The 17,242-nt window shown below is 37.4% G+C and overlaps 1 protein-coding gene across 9 annotated transcripts in view; it reads right to left on the bottom strand.

The window, feature by feature from the left end:
- Positions 1-17,242, bottom strand: part of PPARGC1A (PPARG coactivator 1 alpha) — a 639,247-nt gene that overhangs the window by 30,001 nt on the left and 592,004 nt on the right. For all 9 annotated transcript variants that reach the window (XM_077880956.1, XM_077880987.1, XM_077880937.1 and 6 more), the window contains 5 exons: positions 13,717-13,911; positions 11,773-11,895; positions 10,711-10,915; positions 6,347-6,392; positions 6,164-6,237 (listed from right to left, as the gene is read on the bottom strand). In XM_077880956.1, the coding sequence (XP_077737082.1) occupies positions 6,164-6,237; positions 6,347-6,392; positions 10,711-10,915; positions 11,773-11,895; positions 13,717-13,911 (643 nt within the window). The remainder of the gene's footprint in view (positions 1-6,163; positions 6,238-6,346; positions 6,393-10,710; positions 10,916-11,772; positions 11,896-13,716; positions 13,912-17,242) is intronic.

Raw genomic sequence — 17,242 nt, 5'->3', positions numbered from 1 at the left:
TCCAGAACGTATAGTAATGTAGAAGTAGCTGTTGTTAAGAGACCATCAAGGAGTAGATCTTTCTACCTTGATTTGGTGAATCCTATACTCACACCAAAAAACAGTGTATCTTCAGTTTTATAGCGGAATTAGAGGGAATTTTGCCACAAAGAAAATATAGAAGTCCATATATGAGTGTACCAAAGAGAAAAAAAAAAACATTAGGGTCACTGAAAGGAAACAGGTAAGATAATTAAAAGTTGAAAAGATGAACAACAAGGTACAATGACCTCAGCAGATAAAGTTAATGCAGAATTAGTAGTTCAATATCTAATATTTATTGAATACTTACATACACTGGCACTGGAGGAAGCCTTTTTCATGTTTTACCTCTATCCTCAGAGTGACTCAATGAGATACAGGTACTGTTATTATCTTCGTTTGGTTCATTAGGATCCTGAGTCTTACAGAAGTTAATTAAAATGACCACAGGTCACCTTGCTAGATGGTAGATCCAGAATTTGAACTTGGGTTTGTCCAATGTCAGAGCCATGGTTTTGCACAACCTCACTAAGCTATGCTGTCTGCTTTTAGAAATCATAGCAGACTACTTTTACCTGGAGCTTCACTGTTTATAAAGTTTTTAAATTCTGGCTGACTGCACATGTAATTGCCATTTTTGGATGTCAAAAATGGTTGAGTACTGGCAATTTTATTTTTCAACCTATATTTTAGTCCTTTGAGTCAGACAGTAATTTGATTTGGGGATTATAACTATGACTTTAACATTAAGGAAACTAAAACCCAGAAAAGATTAAGGACAGAGAGAGCATTTTAGCAATTAAAAGATGAAGGAGGAAAAGTACATGCTCCGTCTTGTAGTTCCTTGCTGATTTCACTGCCCATGCCAAGTACAGTGTTACTCAAACACCTTTTTGATTTCCTACTTTCTTGCTTCTGCTCCATCAATATCCTCTCCACTTTCCATCTGTGCAGTTCAAATCCGATACAAATATTTCTCTCCCAAAGGCTCCCCAAGGTGGTTTAGCCCACAGAGAGCACCAATCCCTCCACACTCCTCTCCGTGGATTACCTGGGTCCTTCACTAATGATATCGCCTTAATTCTGCCTCCAGTCCTTGAACCATCTTTATAATTCTTTTCACTCTTCTGCATTTAACTTGAGGCAAAGTTACAGGGTTCCCTTTGATAACTTCTTTTCTCCCTTTGGTGATTCCCTGGAGGTGCAATCAGTGTCTGTCACCTCTTTCAATTCCTACCATGCAAGAAATTTTACTAAAGATTGTTCGAGGAGATGGTGATCATAAGCATCACATACTGCATAGCATTTCAAACATACGTCTATCCCAAAAAAACTCTTCCTCACACCACCCTCCAATCAAGTTCCAAATTTCTATTTTTCCAAGTTCCTCCTCAGCCCCTTGTTTTCCTAGAGCTCTACATTCTTTCTACTTTGTAATGCAATTGGGCCCTACCTCAGTTTCTCTAATTTGCACCTTCACACTTAAAACTACCACACTCAATAAACTCAAAAACACCCTCTGGGTCCATCTTTCTTAGAAGGTAACAAAACCTTATAGATAATAAATAATATTTTGCCTTCATGCTACTTGTACAATGTGTGTTGTTTCCCCCAACAAACTATAAACCCACATCTTAAACACAAGAACATCTGTTTAGAAGGCCACTACAATGCTTCATGCTTTATATGGATCAGTCTCTAGGTCTTCTATTTGATGTATATCTCCTAAGACATATTGAAAGCATAGAGCACATATTAAAAACATGTTGGTAAACTGATTTCCACTGTAGCCAATAATCTTTCAAAGCACCAAGAGAAAAAGATTTAAACCAGTCAGATAAATTCTGATTCACTGACAGAAATACACTGTGTATATTTTTAAGGATTCTAAATATGTAAAAAAATGTATCTTCTATAAATCTCTACTTGTCTTTCAATAGTGTAGGCTACTAAACTTTCAAAGTCATCACTAAATTATTTAAAATTAGGTATCTATCAATAAGAAAAATGTTAAAACTTTTACAAGAAGGAAATAGAAGTGCTTTTTGTAACATCATAATCTCACTAATGGAAGGAATGCAATTAAAATGATATATTCATATATATATAACATTTTAAAAATGCTAGCATGGGATATCTTTGGAAATGTGCAGTAAGGCAAGTATATCCATGTAGGGTTAATAGGGCTATCCATGAAAGAACTTCTCAGGATAGCAATGAGGCAATATATACCAAAAGACACCAAGATGTTATATCTTTGTAGTCATTATTAAAAACTAATAATAGTTTATTTTGAGAAAATAAGATAAAATTTATGAATAGAACAATAGCAACAATAACAAAAAACCCACAAATAATCTGATTAGAATGGTCAAAGGACCTGAATAGATATTTTTCCAAAGAATACATATAGATGGCCAATAGACACATAAAAAGATGCTCAACATCACTAAATGATCAGGAAAATGGACATTAAAACCATAATGAAATATCACCTTCTACCTATCAGAATGACTAGTATCGAAAATACAAGAAATAACAAGTATTGATGAGAATGTAGGGAAAAAAAAAAAGAAACCTGTGACTGCTGGAGGAAATGTAAATTGGCACAGCCACTCTAGAAACAATATGGAGATTCTTCAAAAAAATTAAAAATAGAAGTACCATATAATTCAGTAATTCCACTATTGGGTATTTACTCAACAAAGATGAAAACACTAATTAGAAAATATATATGCATCTCTATGTTTATTGCAGCATTATTTATAATAACCAAAACAGAAAAGCAATAGATGAATAAATAAGATGTAGTATACATATATTATGGAATATTACTCAGTCATAAAAAAGAATAAAATCTTGCCATTTGTGAAAGCACGAATGGATCTACAGTGTCTTATGCTAAGTGAAATAAGTCAGACAGGGAAACGCAAATCCCATATGATTTCACTTATGTAGGGAATCTAAAAAACAAAACAAAACAAACAAACAAAAAACAGAAACAGACTCATAAATACAGAGAACAAACTGATGTTTGCCAGAGGGGAGGGAGGTGGAGGGATGCACAAAATAGGTGAAGGGGATGAGGAGGTACAAACTTCCAGTTATAAATATGTCACAGGGATAAAAAACACAGCATAGGGAATTAATCAATAATAGTGTAATAACTTGTATGGTGACAGATGGTAACTACACTTATTATGGCAAGCACTGCAATATATATAGAAGTGTTGAATTACGATGTTGTATACCTGAAACTAATATAACATCGTATGTCGACTATACTTCTGTAAAAAATTATGAACAAACATTTCTAAAGCAGTGCTATTTCAAAATGGTTACACTTCAAAACAACCTAAATTTATAATGCGAGTGTGATTAAATAAATTTTGATGTAACTACTAAGATTAATGTCATACAACACACTAAAAACCTGATAATAAAAGGTCTGTGATAATAAAATAATTTTCTCATTAAAATGTTAACTGAAAAATCAGGATGCAAAATTATATATACAAAATGACTATAGTATAAATATAATGTATAAGATTATCCATAGGAAGAAAATGCTATGGATAACTTTGCACCTTAGAATTGTGAATAGGGGCACCTGGGTGGCTCAGTCAATTAAGTGTCTGTCTCTTGGTTTTTGCTAAGGTCATGATCTTAGGGTTGTGGGTTAGAGGATCCCCATCGGGCTCTGTGCTCAGCAGGGAATTTGCTTGAGATTCTTTCCCTCTCCCTCTCCATCTGCCTCTCCCCTTGCTCATGCTCTCTCTTTCTCTCTTTTTTTCTCAAATAAATAAGTAAATTAAAAAAAAAGAATTATGAATATTTTCCCACTAGTTTATATTTTTGACACTTTTATAGTAAGCTTTATTATTTATGAGAATTATAAAAAGCCTTTTGCTTATGATTTTATTTATTTATTTGAGAGAGAGAAAGAGTGAGAGAGCACAAGCAGAGGGAGGGACAGAGGGACAAGCAGACTCCCCATTGAGCAGGGACCCTGAAGTGGGCTTGATCCCGGGACTTCTCCCAAGACCATGATCCGAGCCAAAGGCAAAACCTTAACCAATTGAGCCACCCAGGTGCCTCTAATAAAAACCTTTTAACAGAAGCCTCGGTGTGGCTATACAAAGTGGAAGCTTTCTCAATTCCCTCTGAAACAAAATAAGTGACTAATACAACATTCTGAATACTCATAGTTAATAGATTCCTTTCAATGGAGTTGTTATCATGAGCCACAGTAGTATTTCCCAAACCAGTTGATGTCTATTATAGTGGTAACTGGAATTCTGTAAGATAACAAAATACTATGCCATTGTATGAAGTATAAGAAAAAATGTTTCCATAAGAAGAACCAATAAAGGTATGTCATTGAAAGAAGAAGCTGTCCAATCAGTTATAGACAGGTGGTATTGGAAACACTGGGAAAACATGGTAAATTATGATTATTATTTATTTATAGGAAAAGCATAAAAATCTAGAATGATTTTGCGCTCAGACTACTACACAAAGATCTTTAATTCTTTTCCTCTAAAAAGCAAGAATTGAACAGTGGATACCATCTAAGATACATCATGACTACAGTTTGTGCCAGAAAGATTAATGGATTGCCAGTGAGGATTTTTAAGTTCAAGGCAAAGGTCTCTGTTTCTTATACAAAAAATCTGATCTTTGAATGTTTCTTTATATGACTTAGGCAAAAACAAAATGACATTGGATACTTTAATCAGTTTTTTTTATAAACCCACCAGATACTCATTCTTATTGGTCAGATAAGAAGGCCTCTACTGAATATGATATATATATATATATATATATATATATATATATATATATATACATAAAAGTTACTTATAACCATATAAGTAATTATAACTTATTTAAGAAATGATGTTATGTATATGCCTATGGGCGAGTATATATGTGCACATGTATGCATGCATATAAAGATAGACATTTTCACACATAAATGTGTCCACACACATAAAATATATATATAAACACCATGAAATTAACTACCCTACTGCTTGACCAAATCATGCGATCATGCAATAGACCTTTCATAAGAAGCAAACTCCTTATGACCTTTCATAATTTAGCAAACTCAAAGTGTGAAATTAAACTTAGGGACAATGACCATGGTGTATGTAGACACTATAGTTCTGGTTGAAAGCACCTTGTTTAAGTTACTGTTCCTTTACCCTTATCAGCAATGGCCAGAGTCAAGGAACTTCTTGTTCAGGCAGCCTAAGATTCACCTTCTGGAGTAGAAAGTTCAAGTATCTAAACCTAAAGCACTCAGTGCAAAGGCACCATTTACAACCAACTTCTAAGTCTGCCTAGGAAATCTGTGGATTATTAAGTTACTCGGGGCTTATTCCAAGTTTTTAAAGCTCCTTTCTCTACAGTGCATAAAGTAAGACTGACTAAATGAGTCCAGAAGTCCAAATGGTGAAGAAAATCACTCTTGTTTTAAAACACATAAGCACATTTTGTCTTGGTGAACGGGCACATTTTCAGTTTTCTCCTTTGCTGAAAAGATATAAAAATGGTAACATATATAGGAAAGCATTATACTGTTAAGTATAATGGTGAGTGACACAAGATTCCAATTAAAACATTGATATAATGAATAAAGGGGCATTCAAAATGTTGCTCCTTGCTTTCTAGCTCTGTGATCTTGGGAAAATTATTTAGCACTTCTGAACCTTAACATCCTTATCTTAAAGATGAGAAAATTACCACTGTCTTCATGAGGTCATTGTGAAACTAGTCAAAACCACTCATACGCCTGGCACACTTATTGAGTGGGAGACCAATAAATGTTAATTTCTCATCCTGCTCAAGTTTTGGTGTCTTATTCTGACATAGGGTTATTTAGGGAGCTAAAGTAATAACATACATCAGAGGGTCTGGCCCAGGTCTGACACACAATACATGTCTTCTCTTAAAAAAAAAAAAAAAAAAAAAAAAAGGTGGAAATATTTATAGGTAACTACTTATCCAATGTTGCTTGTATAATTTGTTAATTTCATTAATCACATAGAGAATATGTGCTATTATTTAATACATATTTCACACACACACACACACACACACACACACACAGCTCCAAGTGAAATACAGGGCTTACCTGCAGTTCCAGAGAGTTCCACACTTAAGGTTCGTTCAATAGTCTTGTTCTCAAATGGGGAACCCTTGGGGTCACTGGAAGATATGGCACATTTATAAAAACAAACTGAAATGGAGTTGCTGTAGCCAAATGTATTAGAACCCCCTTCCCTTTCTGAAAATGGTTACATTTCTTAATACTTACTTTGGTGACTCTGGGGTCAGAGGAAGAGATAAAGTTGTTGGTTTGGCTAAAGAAAAAAAAAGGAAACTGATTATGAAATATTGAGTTCTGGGGTTTTTTTAAGAATTTTTTTTTTCCTACTACAATCAGGTTGGAAACTGGAAACTGAAAACTCAAGTAAGGAAATCCCTGAATATTGGATCAAAGTCAGACAACAGTCCATTATGCTAAAACAAATTCCAAACAACATTTGCATTGGTAAACTATCATTCAAAAACACATACAAAAACAGAATTTTCCCCAAAATGTAGCATCTTGGTTAAGGATACAAAATTTGCATCATACCATCAGAGAGAAATAATGTGTTCTATTTTAATTTGGAATACAGTACACGGTTTGTTTAGACAAGAAAACAGCAGAATAACTATAAGACAACAGAACGTTATGAATATTCAGTTGATTTTTCTCCTAAAATGTAGAATTTTATATCTAGCCCTGAGAATAGGTTATTTCTATGAGGCCAAAGCTCAAGCAATAACCATTCCATTTACTGGAAATTAATTGAAAGATTATGACAAATTGTGGACATTGACCCAGACAGTGTAAAAGGGATTCAAATCCCCAAATCTTATAGACAACTAAAGTAAGATAACTGCATTTATCAGTTGAGAGACCTATAGACTTGCAAAGAGAGCTCATTTACTTCCTTTTATGCTTCCTAAATCTTACCTCCTACAGGAGGCATTTCCCAATTAGGAAGGGTGGAGTAAGAATCTTCTTCTCACTCCAAAATTTCAATTGCTTCTCCTTGGCAGTCTTGTATTTTGAACAGAAGGAGGGGAAAACATGATGAGAAACGTACTTGGGATATACATCCACATATTATGTGTATATATATATATATATATATATATATATATATATATATGCTTAACTATAAAGATATATTTATATGTATGTAGGTTTATGTCAATTTTTTCTCATTAACATAATTACTTTCAAAAGGTCAAGAGATAGTCATTTACGAAATGAAAATCATAGAGTTGAAACTAAAAAGGTCTTTAGAATAAACTCTTATTTTATGGATGAAAAAACTGAGATCTAAAGATGTGAAATGATATTTCCAGGGCCATAAAACTAGTTACTGGCAGAGTCAGCCCAGAATATGTTTCCTTTTTCCTATTACCAAAAGGAATTGCATTCAGTAGATATTAAAGTAAATTAATCAACCCCAGTAATTAAGGTCCTTTGAAATGTGAAAATATTATTTATGTCCAAATTAGGCTGAAATTACATACTTTACTTGGATAAATAGTATTTACATATTTAATTTGTCGATTTAGATTTAGTTTTTAAACAATTGAATGGTTTATCATCTATCCAATGTGCATCCAGAAATATGAAGTTCACGCTGTCTTCTACAAATTAGGTACATTGATTGATTGGCTTTTATACATACAGATAAATGAACTGGTTTTACATTAATTTTTTTGTATGTCTGATATAATGAGTCTTTCTAAAAGAACACACTCATGAAAGGAATTTACCAACATTTTTGGCATTCAACTAATATTTAGGATCATGCATAGAGGCTCCATAGCAGATATCACTAAATACGAACTGCGTGCTATGTCACGCAATAAATACACGTTGAAAATCGGTCTCTGGGACTTCAGTTTTCAAGGTGTAGGGTAGGCTATCCGAAATACTCAAAGAAAGATCCCCAACATTCTGATAGTTGGGTTATCGGTGATGGTAAGGGCACTGGAAGGAGAGCCATAGGCAGTGGCATGTTTAGTGGAACCAATGGCAAACAGGAAGTGAAGGCCCTAGGAAGGTCCAGCCCCAAACCACATACAGTAAGAGAACCTCTTCCCTGAATTTCCCACACTCACGAAAGCTACCACTAGAGGAGGACTGATTTGGTTTACTGGGAGTTTAATCCACACTATTCCAAAGACTAACAGACCAGGGCCTCTAAGATCCTTAGAGGGCAGGAATGCATCTTGTTCATGCAGATCATGGTCTTTTTGATGAATGAATACGTTACCAAATGAATGAATAAATGAATACAGGGGACACCAACATGAGCCAAAGGTCAGGCCATTATCCTAAGGAAGTGAAAAGAACTTGACCACACGATATCACAGAGCATACATGCAGTTCAGTGAGAAAACATCACAACGAAAAAGGTAAACCTCGGTAGGTCCTTGGTTATTATCTCTAATCGCTAATATATTTTCTACTTTTAAAGTTTGAACAACAATTTAAAAAAATCCTGAACCTGAGCACTTATTTCTTGTTGGTTTTTCACAGCCAGCCATGCTTTTGCTTTATTTTGTTTTGTTTTAGGCCTTTAATAACTATAGGAATTTTGTGGATTTTTTGTTTGTTTGGTTTGGGGTTTTTTGTGTTTTTGTCAATAGGCTTTGTCCTGGGATTAAATTTTTATGCTTTGCCACAGGCATACAGGCATACAGCTTTTTAAAAAATCCACATATAGCAGGTCTCACCTAAAAAAATATATCCTCCATAGGCCAATTTAACTCCTCACTGCCATGGTTTGTAAAAGTTTTCAGTAATATTCGTGGTAAGTGGATTTAAAAAAAACAAACCAAAAAACTCCGAAACTCTAAAAATCTAGAAGGGCCAAATAAAATCTTAAGAATATAAAAATGATAAAGATGTTGAGAACATGTGCTGTTGGCCTGGGTTCACTGACTATAGGGTAATAGCTGGCTTCAGACTTCAAATTCAGCTCCAGAAGATGAACGGATGACTAGGACACACTAGGACAAGGTTGAGAGGATCCCAGTGAATTTTTCAGTCCACTCACTAGAGTGAGCTCAGCTGGCTTCCCTTCACCTCAGACCCTCCACACCACTGCATCCCACAGCCCTGTTGGTCCTGCTCAGAAAAACTGGTCCAGCGCATATGTGTAAGGGACCAGTCAGGGTAAGGCGAGCTACAAAAAGATTTGGCCCGTTTCAATAAATATCTTTCCCTGAACTGACAGAAAAGGATGGCCAAGGGATTTTGAGATATCCACCAGGGAAAAGCTAATTGAGAGCCAATTTAAAACTTTAAAAGAACATTCCTGAAGGTTTATGGTGAGGTAGGGATGAGAGAGGGAAATTGAAAACACTGGAAAGAAAATACTTATTAAAAGCAGCAGCAACAGCATACCTGTATGAAATAATCATGGTTCAAAACAGGGATCAGGGACTACCACTCTGCAGCTGGAAGGGGAAGTCGGGGAAACAAAAGGGAAAAAAGAAGTGGGTGTTTGTAATTGCTATTTTAGAATATGCTTGCTTCTGGGGCACCTGGGTGGTGCACTCAGTTAAGCATCCGACTCCGGGTTTCGGTGCAGGTATGATCTCCAGGTTGTGAGATCGAGCCCCCAGGTGGGTTCCACACTCTGCATAGAGTCTGCTTAAGACTCTCTCCCGCTCCCTCCCCTCCACCGCGTTCTCTCTCACACATGCGCACACACACACACTCTCTCTCTCTCAATTAAAAATTAATCTTTAAAAGAAAAAAAAAAGAATACATCTGCTTCCACTACCAGGTTAAAGGTAGGGTTCATGTGGAAGCCGGGATGTTTGAAAGCAACAGCAACTTTCAACAAGCTTCCTTTGGGCCTCTAAGATAGGCCGGTGTTGAGGTTTTGAGGGAAAAGACAAAAAAGAAAGAAAATTATATCTCTGCCAAGACAGGTTTCCCCCAAATCACTCCGATCTGCCTCAAACGCATCAGCCTTCCAGAATGTATGAGGACAATAAAAATCAACCCAGATGCGTAGTTTGACCTGGGCAATATATTTTAATAGAAAGCAAATAAAAATAAATTCCAGAAATTTCCAAATCCTTATTTACAAAAGAAATCTAGGAGCATAACATGGGGTCTTTAAAAAAAAAAATGCACTTAATAATTGGGAGAGGCTGCACAAATGCCATGTACTCTTTCTTAAGGTCTATACAGCAAATCAACAATGCCTCATTTTTTTCCATTATTAGAAAGGGGGGGAAAAAGGCTTTTTAATATTGGCTGGCCCAGCTTGCTCCAAATTTCAATTATGTCAGTAATTCAGATTTCACATAAACCTTCCCCCACCCGCTCCCCACCCAAGCTCACATTTCAGGTGCCTTTTGGTGATGGTGAATGAGGCTGCGTGTCAGCCGAATAGGACAACCTGTGTCCAAGGCAGGTGTTGCTTCTGTTTGGTTTTGCTTTGCTTTTAAGGCTATAATCAAGGGCTGAATTCCCTCTCCAGAGAGACAGCGGTGGAGTGGAGGCCCGGAGTCGCGGCACTCCCAGCCGGGTGCAAGCTCGCTCTGCCTCCGGCGCCCTCACCGCCAGCCTGGTTTCGGCCCCCGGCCTACCTTGCAAATGTTGAGACTGCGATTGTGTGTGGGACTTCTTTTTGGAGGTGCATTTGTCTCTGCTACTGTTCCTGTTCTCTGTGGGTTTGGTGTGAGGCGGGTCATCATTTGTGGTCAGATACTTGAGAAGCTCCGAGCAGGGACGTCTTTGTGGCTTTTGCTGTTGACAAATGCTCTTCGCTTTATTGCTCCATGAATTCTCGGTCTTAAAAACAAGGCATAAAGAAAGCTAAAATTAGTGAACTGAACCTTATCAGAATGGATATAGGTTTTCTGAAGAGATGAGATTTTCAATGAAGTGTTCAGTCTAAGTGTACTAGATCTATGAGCTGTGAATAATTGTTTGCAGAACAAGGAAAGAAAATTACATTTAAAATTCCTAAATGACATTTATGCAGCTTTTTATTTCATTTCTCCTACATTTCAATGTTCCTACTCAGCAACATGTAACTAACAAGACCCTATAGCGCCTTTACTGTGAATAAAAAAAAATAAGCTGGTTTAAACCTTAATTTGCCACTGATTGCTGGAGCCCCGTATTCACAATTCTCTTAAGTACCCCTTAACGCTCCGTTTTCACTCACAGTGAATGGCAAGACAAACATTGTTTAATACAGCCCGCTAACCGAATTATGTCATTGCCAGCATTCCATCCAATTAATGGCAGAGATAGATCTTTTGCGGTGATTCCAGAGCAATCTTTCTCAGGTTAGACAGCTGGCAAAACGGCAATCCTGCATCTTAAAGTCACTCGTAGATAATACCAGCCTATCAGCAAATTTCACCGGAACCCACATTGCCGCATGTATTAATAAAGTGGGCAAGGAGTAACAGACGGCGGAGCTTCCATTCCAATCATCCAAAGACAAAGCACAAATGAACTCTTTCTAGCTTAAAGTAGCTGGAGCGCTGCTTTTGGAAACCCATTTCATATTGTTTCACATTATAAAGGAACTGCAGGATCCCAGCTGAATACATCGAAATAAACCTATTCTTTGTTTTACTGCTTCAAGCAAAATCCTTTGTTACTTTCCCTCCTATATTAAAAAGTTTACGTTGTACCTTAACAACTGCAGGGTTTGTTCTGATCCTGTGATTATGGTTTGCATGGTTCTGGGTACTGAGACCACTGCATTCATTATAACTTAGCTGAGTGTTGGCTGGTGCCAGTAAGAGCTTCTTAAGCTAGAAACGTATCAGAGAAGGGGAAAAGCAAGAAAAGTTATGCATCGTTTAAGCATTAGAATAAGTTACTGGAATTTTAAACTTAAAGTTCATTCATTAGAAAAATTAATCCTCTCACTCGTTACAGTCATACCTGAACACAATAGTGCTAAAGGAAACGTATTTTTTAAAAGTAAAAAATTTGGTGTCACACTCCCAACTGCGAAGGTATTTCCTTTCCCTACCTTGGAGACTGAGTATTGTCTTTTTTTTTTTTTTTTTTTTTTTTTTTTTTATAAAGTAAGACAAAGGGATCTTCCTAAAAGGATTTCCAAATACCTATTAGGTGAGGAAAGCTGCCCTGCTAAGTGAGGAGCTGGGATTAGGGACAGAATATAGTACATTTCCCCTCAATAACCCAAATGAATCAAGGGGAAAAAAAATTAAAGATTCTGTAATGTCTTGAATGATATTGCACAATCCAGTTTAACTTCACTGATTCAAAGGATGTTTAGGTGTAAAGAGGGGCCATCTCTGAAAAAGATTTGTGAATCGATAGAGTCAGGAGATGCGATTCTGGCTCAGGCAAAGCATTTACTGTGTCTTGGCCTCGGTTTCTTCATTTGGCTTGCTGGCCTTCTAGGCCCTCCAGGCTTAAGCAGGCAGTGTGACGCTGAGTCAACAACCCCTCCCAGTCGAGCCAATTATGTGGATGAAAATCATCTGGTATCAATGTAAAGACATCAAAGTACTAGACAGCAACGGCAAGTGGAGAAATGCTGGGGGGTGAGGGGGCAGGAAACAACTTACGAGATTGTTTCTTCTAAACCACAAATCTCGAAAGGCAGGGAAGTACAAGTAGGGTCTCCATGTGTTTACATGGAGTGCTTTTAACATTTTTCAAAAAACCTAGAGATGGAGAAGAGACCAGCTCTAAACGGCATGCCAAGGAACATTATTAAAGTTTGGAGGATAGCTTTCCATAATTTACATCGTGTGGTCTTACATCAGATTTATGGCAAATGACAAATGGCTACCATAGATGAGAAGGTAAACTGTGTCTTAGAACTAATAAAATTCTGGTCAAGCACTGCATCCAAAAGAAAATTTACTCCTCATTGCCAACAAATTCACTCTTCATTGCCTCCCATAAATTTAGGGAACTTAGGTTGCAAATGTGCTATTATTTTTCAATCTTCATAAGAATTATGGATGCAAAACCTGAAAATATTGCATATCCCTTGATCTACTTTTTTATTTCTAGAATCGTAGGCATCGGAATAAAACTATAAATGTGTCGATTATTATATAATTTATGATGGTGAGAAATTGGAAAAAGACTAAATGCCCGACCATAAGGAATCTCTTAATGAACTAGGACATCTGCAAACAATAAAATAATATGTAACATGAACAACTAGACATCTATCTCAAATTCACAAACATAAGGATGTATCTCAAAACAAGAGGAGATTTCAATCTCTTTTTAACATTAGAGACTACTTGATTGTACAGGTGAATTTCTGGGTCTATTCCTTTTGGGTTGTCTGCATGTTCTACATTTCTACCGTGAACATAAACGATGCTAAGGAAATAAAAACACACGCACGTACGTAGCAAAAGGCCATGAAAATAAAGTGTAGTGAGTCCACGTGAAAGCTGTTATTACCAACATTTTTAAACACAGAATCACAGAATTTGCAACTCTGAGTGTGCTCGGGAATTGTTTCTCGGCCCCAGTCTAAACTGAAAGTCCAAACCTGATTGTCACTACATCATGCCCAGGCAGCGGGTAGCCAGAGGCCACTCGGATTCCTGTTAAGCAGTAGGAAGGGCTCTTACTAGAGACGGCTCTTCGGCCTCCTGCGGTGGAGGGGTGCCGTCAGGCACGGAGGAAGGACTGGCCTCATTCTCAGTGGTCACATCTCCATCTGTCAGTGCATCGAATGAGGGCAATCCGTCTTCATCCACGGGGAGACTGTCCAGTGTCTCTGTGAGGACGGCTAGCAAGTTCGCCTCGTTCTCTTCATCTATCTTCTACAAAAACAGAAAAACAGGCGACGTGAGAGAGTTGACATTGGGGGATAGGGAGCGCTATCAATCAGCACAGACGGCTCACGTTTATCCCAATGAGTAAACTCTCTGCAAAATTGTGAATGCTCATGCTGGAACCCCAAAGACCACATCTTCTTCAAATTCCACATCCATGTTTGGTCTCAATCACACACCTCACTGGTCCCTCTCAGTGCCAACCTCAGATGTGGAGCTGTCCAAGTTAGCCCTATGACGTTGGGGTGGATCGCGGCTGATTTTGACTGTTGTTCCCAATCAAAGACCCCATGCCTAGGTCTTGTTTCTCTAACTAAGGGAGAAGGTCTAGAGAATCTCAGAACTTGAGAGAATTTTAACCATCGTCTATTTCATCTTCAGATATAGTGTTTCAATCTCCTGTGCAGCCGAAATGTTTAGATAACCCACTGTTTGAACAGCACCAGAAACTGAAACTACAGCGAGAGGAACTATACACTTTCATGGTTTCAATTATAATCTCATCACCGAACACTCCACAGCCATTTATTTCCCTCCCTGACATCTCTCCCAACTTTAGTCATAAATCTAGAACTGCCCACTGGACATTTCTACCTGATAATAGCTCCTTCTTGCTCCAAAACCCAACCATAGGACCTTTCGCAACAAAACTGCTGTTTCCCTTGACTTCCTGACTTTGGGTAACAGTTCTTCGCACCCAACCTATACAACTACCTTGAGTCTTCTTTATGTGGTCAGTCATTAATTAGAGTCTTACTTTGCAATGTCACTTAAATGCATTCATTTCTTGTGGCCAGGGTACCATTCGCGTGCAACATTACTTTGAACGGGGGGCTCCTGCGAATATATTCTCACTTGTTTCCTTCCCCAACTCCCACAGTCACTCCCATCCACACACCCTTGGAAAGTTAATCCTCAGGTATTCATTCCATAAACACATCTGCCTACCTACTACACCAGGGCCATGCTTGGTGTCAGAGATGGAAAGAGGAAGACAAACCTCTGCCCTCCAAAAACCCTTCCAGTGGAAGGGAAGACCCTGTGAATCATTTATTTTAAAAACATTTATTTCAGGACTCTGCATATCTTTCAAGATCTCCCAAATTGGAGCTTATACGCCATTGTTTATAGGGAAATGGGTTAGAGTCCATGTACCTGGGCAGCCAGTGCCAATGCTAGGCACACAGTATGCTCATTGATGACTTGCTGAATAATTCATCGATCTGCATTTACTGCCTAGAATATACATTGTGTAGATCACTTTCTCTTCCTTCTGTTAGCACTTCACATTGTTTGTCCAATTTGACCTGCTTCATAAATCTTTTTTTTAAGGTTCCGCATGCTATGACATTAACAATATCGGCTAAATTATCCCACACAGATTCTATTACAAAATGCACCTAAGCTGCTGACATCTAATGAAGCCAGCAGTGCCCACACGTCCTTTCTCTCTAGCACTGAACTCCAGTTAATTGACCTGACAAAATTACAAGAATCACAGAATAAGACAGCTAATCAGAAAATCAAATTGTATTACTAGAGAAATTAGGCAGGCCTTTATCACGTATACATTCTATTTTCACATAAAAATTGTTTTCTCTCATTACTGATGAGTCCCCATCCAGGAGTAAAACTACAGACTTCTTTCTCTTCTGAATTCGAGAGGCCAAAAAGAGCCATTTGTACTCATGGTCGACTTTACTAGCATTTCTTAACGTTTCCATAATGTGTCTCCCTAATGCCCCTGGACTTTGCATTGGGAGTCAAGTGGTTTTGGGCACACAGGATGGAATGACAACTGTCTGAGTTTTAAGACTCCACTGTAGGAGGTAAATCCCAATCAAAGGGGTGAAATATTAACTTCAAAATCGCACCGCTTCTTCCATAAATTGATCAATTCTTTAAAAATCAAATTACTTGATTTAATAATAACAAAACATTATTGAGCATAGTACCCAGCTTCAATTCTTCTGGATCTGTCCAGGTCATCTGAATAATAAAGATACTGAAATGTTTTCACTTATTTTCTGCCCAGGATCATAATATAGTGTCCAAAGATTCTAATCTTTCCCCTTTTTATTTGGATTCCACCCACATATGAAAAACCAAATTCAGGTTATTAATCCATCCTAAATAGAAATCATATTTAAATTAAATGCATAGTATTTTAAATAATCTAAAATCATGAGATTTACATTAATATAAATATATCCATATTATCTAATAAAAATCTTTGAAGATCTCTCAAGTACACATGCAGGCACACACTCATGCACAGTTTCAGTAAATTGGACTTTTTTTTCCAGGTATCCCAATTTTCTTCTTTCACTGAAGTTCAAAAATAGCTCAAGAAAAACAGTTAAGAATGTTTACCAATAAATGAGTAATTTTGTTTACCCCGATTTAAATTTTGTATTTGGCTTTCCAGCAACACTACAAGCCTCTATTTGCTTTCAATCACATAATACAATAGCGCCTTAGTTCTATCCCTAGTGTAAACAAACTACAATAATTCCAATCAAGTCAGAATGACAAAGAACACTTAAATTAACTAGTTTTCTCCAATTTCTTTAATAAGCCCGGGTGAATGTACATCAAAAACAATGGCAGAAATATTGGAGCCTGATAATGTCATAATTAATTTACAAGATCTGATTAAGCCACAGCTATTTAAATTCTCTCTACTGGAACCACAATGGGAGGGAGGGTTGTGTGAGGGAAGACTGGCAGTATGTGTATGTGGGTGTGGGTGGGTGTGTGGTCATGTGCGGGGGAGGTGGGGAGGTGTGGGGGGTTGGAGGGCTGTGGAGGTGTGTGTGGGTGTTTCAGTGGGGGGGAAATGGGGGGCTGTGGAGGTGTATGTGGGTGTTTCAGTGTGTGTCGGGGGAGGGCAGCCTGGTATTCAACCAGAAGAGCCCAGTAGGGTTGTAATCCTTACTTACAGCCCATGTTCATCACAAACATGGGTAACTCAGAGAGGTGCTCGGAAATCATTTTATTTTAGTAAAAGTTGTTCTTGAATGTTGGAAGGAAAGAACGCTATTATTTCAAATTCCCTGTGTTTTGTCTAACCGTAGAAGACTGGGGAAAAAGTTAAGATATTTCCTTATGACATTGTTGGTCTGAAGCTCAATAGATATTCCTGTATGTAAAGTTGAGTGGACACTGTTCCTCACTATGGCAATTTCAATTAGTCTAGCATGGATTTCAACAATCAGACACTCCAGAGAAGGCAATGGATGTGACAAAAAGGACTCTGGTAAACAATTAATGTCACTTCCCATTATTGCTTCGGTCCCAATTTACAGAGCAAATAAAT

This window comes from Canis aureus, chromosome 2, assembly GCF_053574225.1.
Source record: "Canis aureus isolate CA01 chromosome 2, VMU_Caureus_v.1.0, whole genome shotgun sequence".
NCBI classification, from domain to species: domain Eukaryota; kingdom Metazoa; phylum Chordata; class Mammalia; order Carnivora; family Canidae; genus Canis; species Canis aureus.
This window is presented reverse-complemented; position numbering and strand designations above follow the sequence as displayed.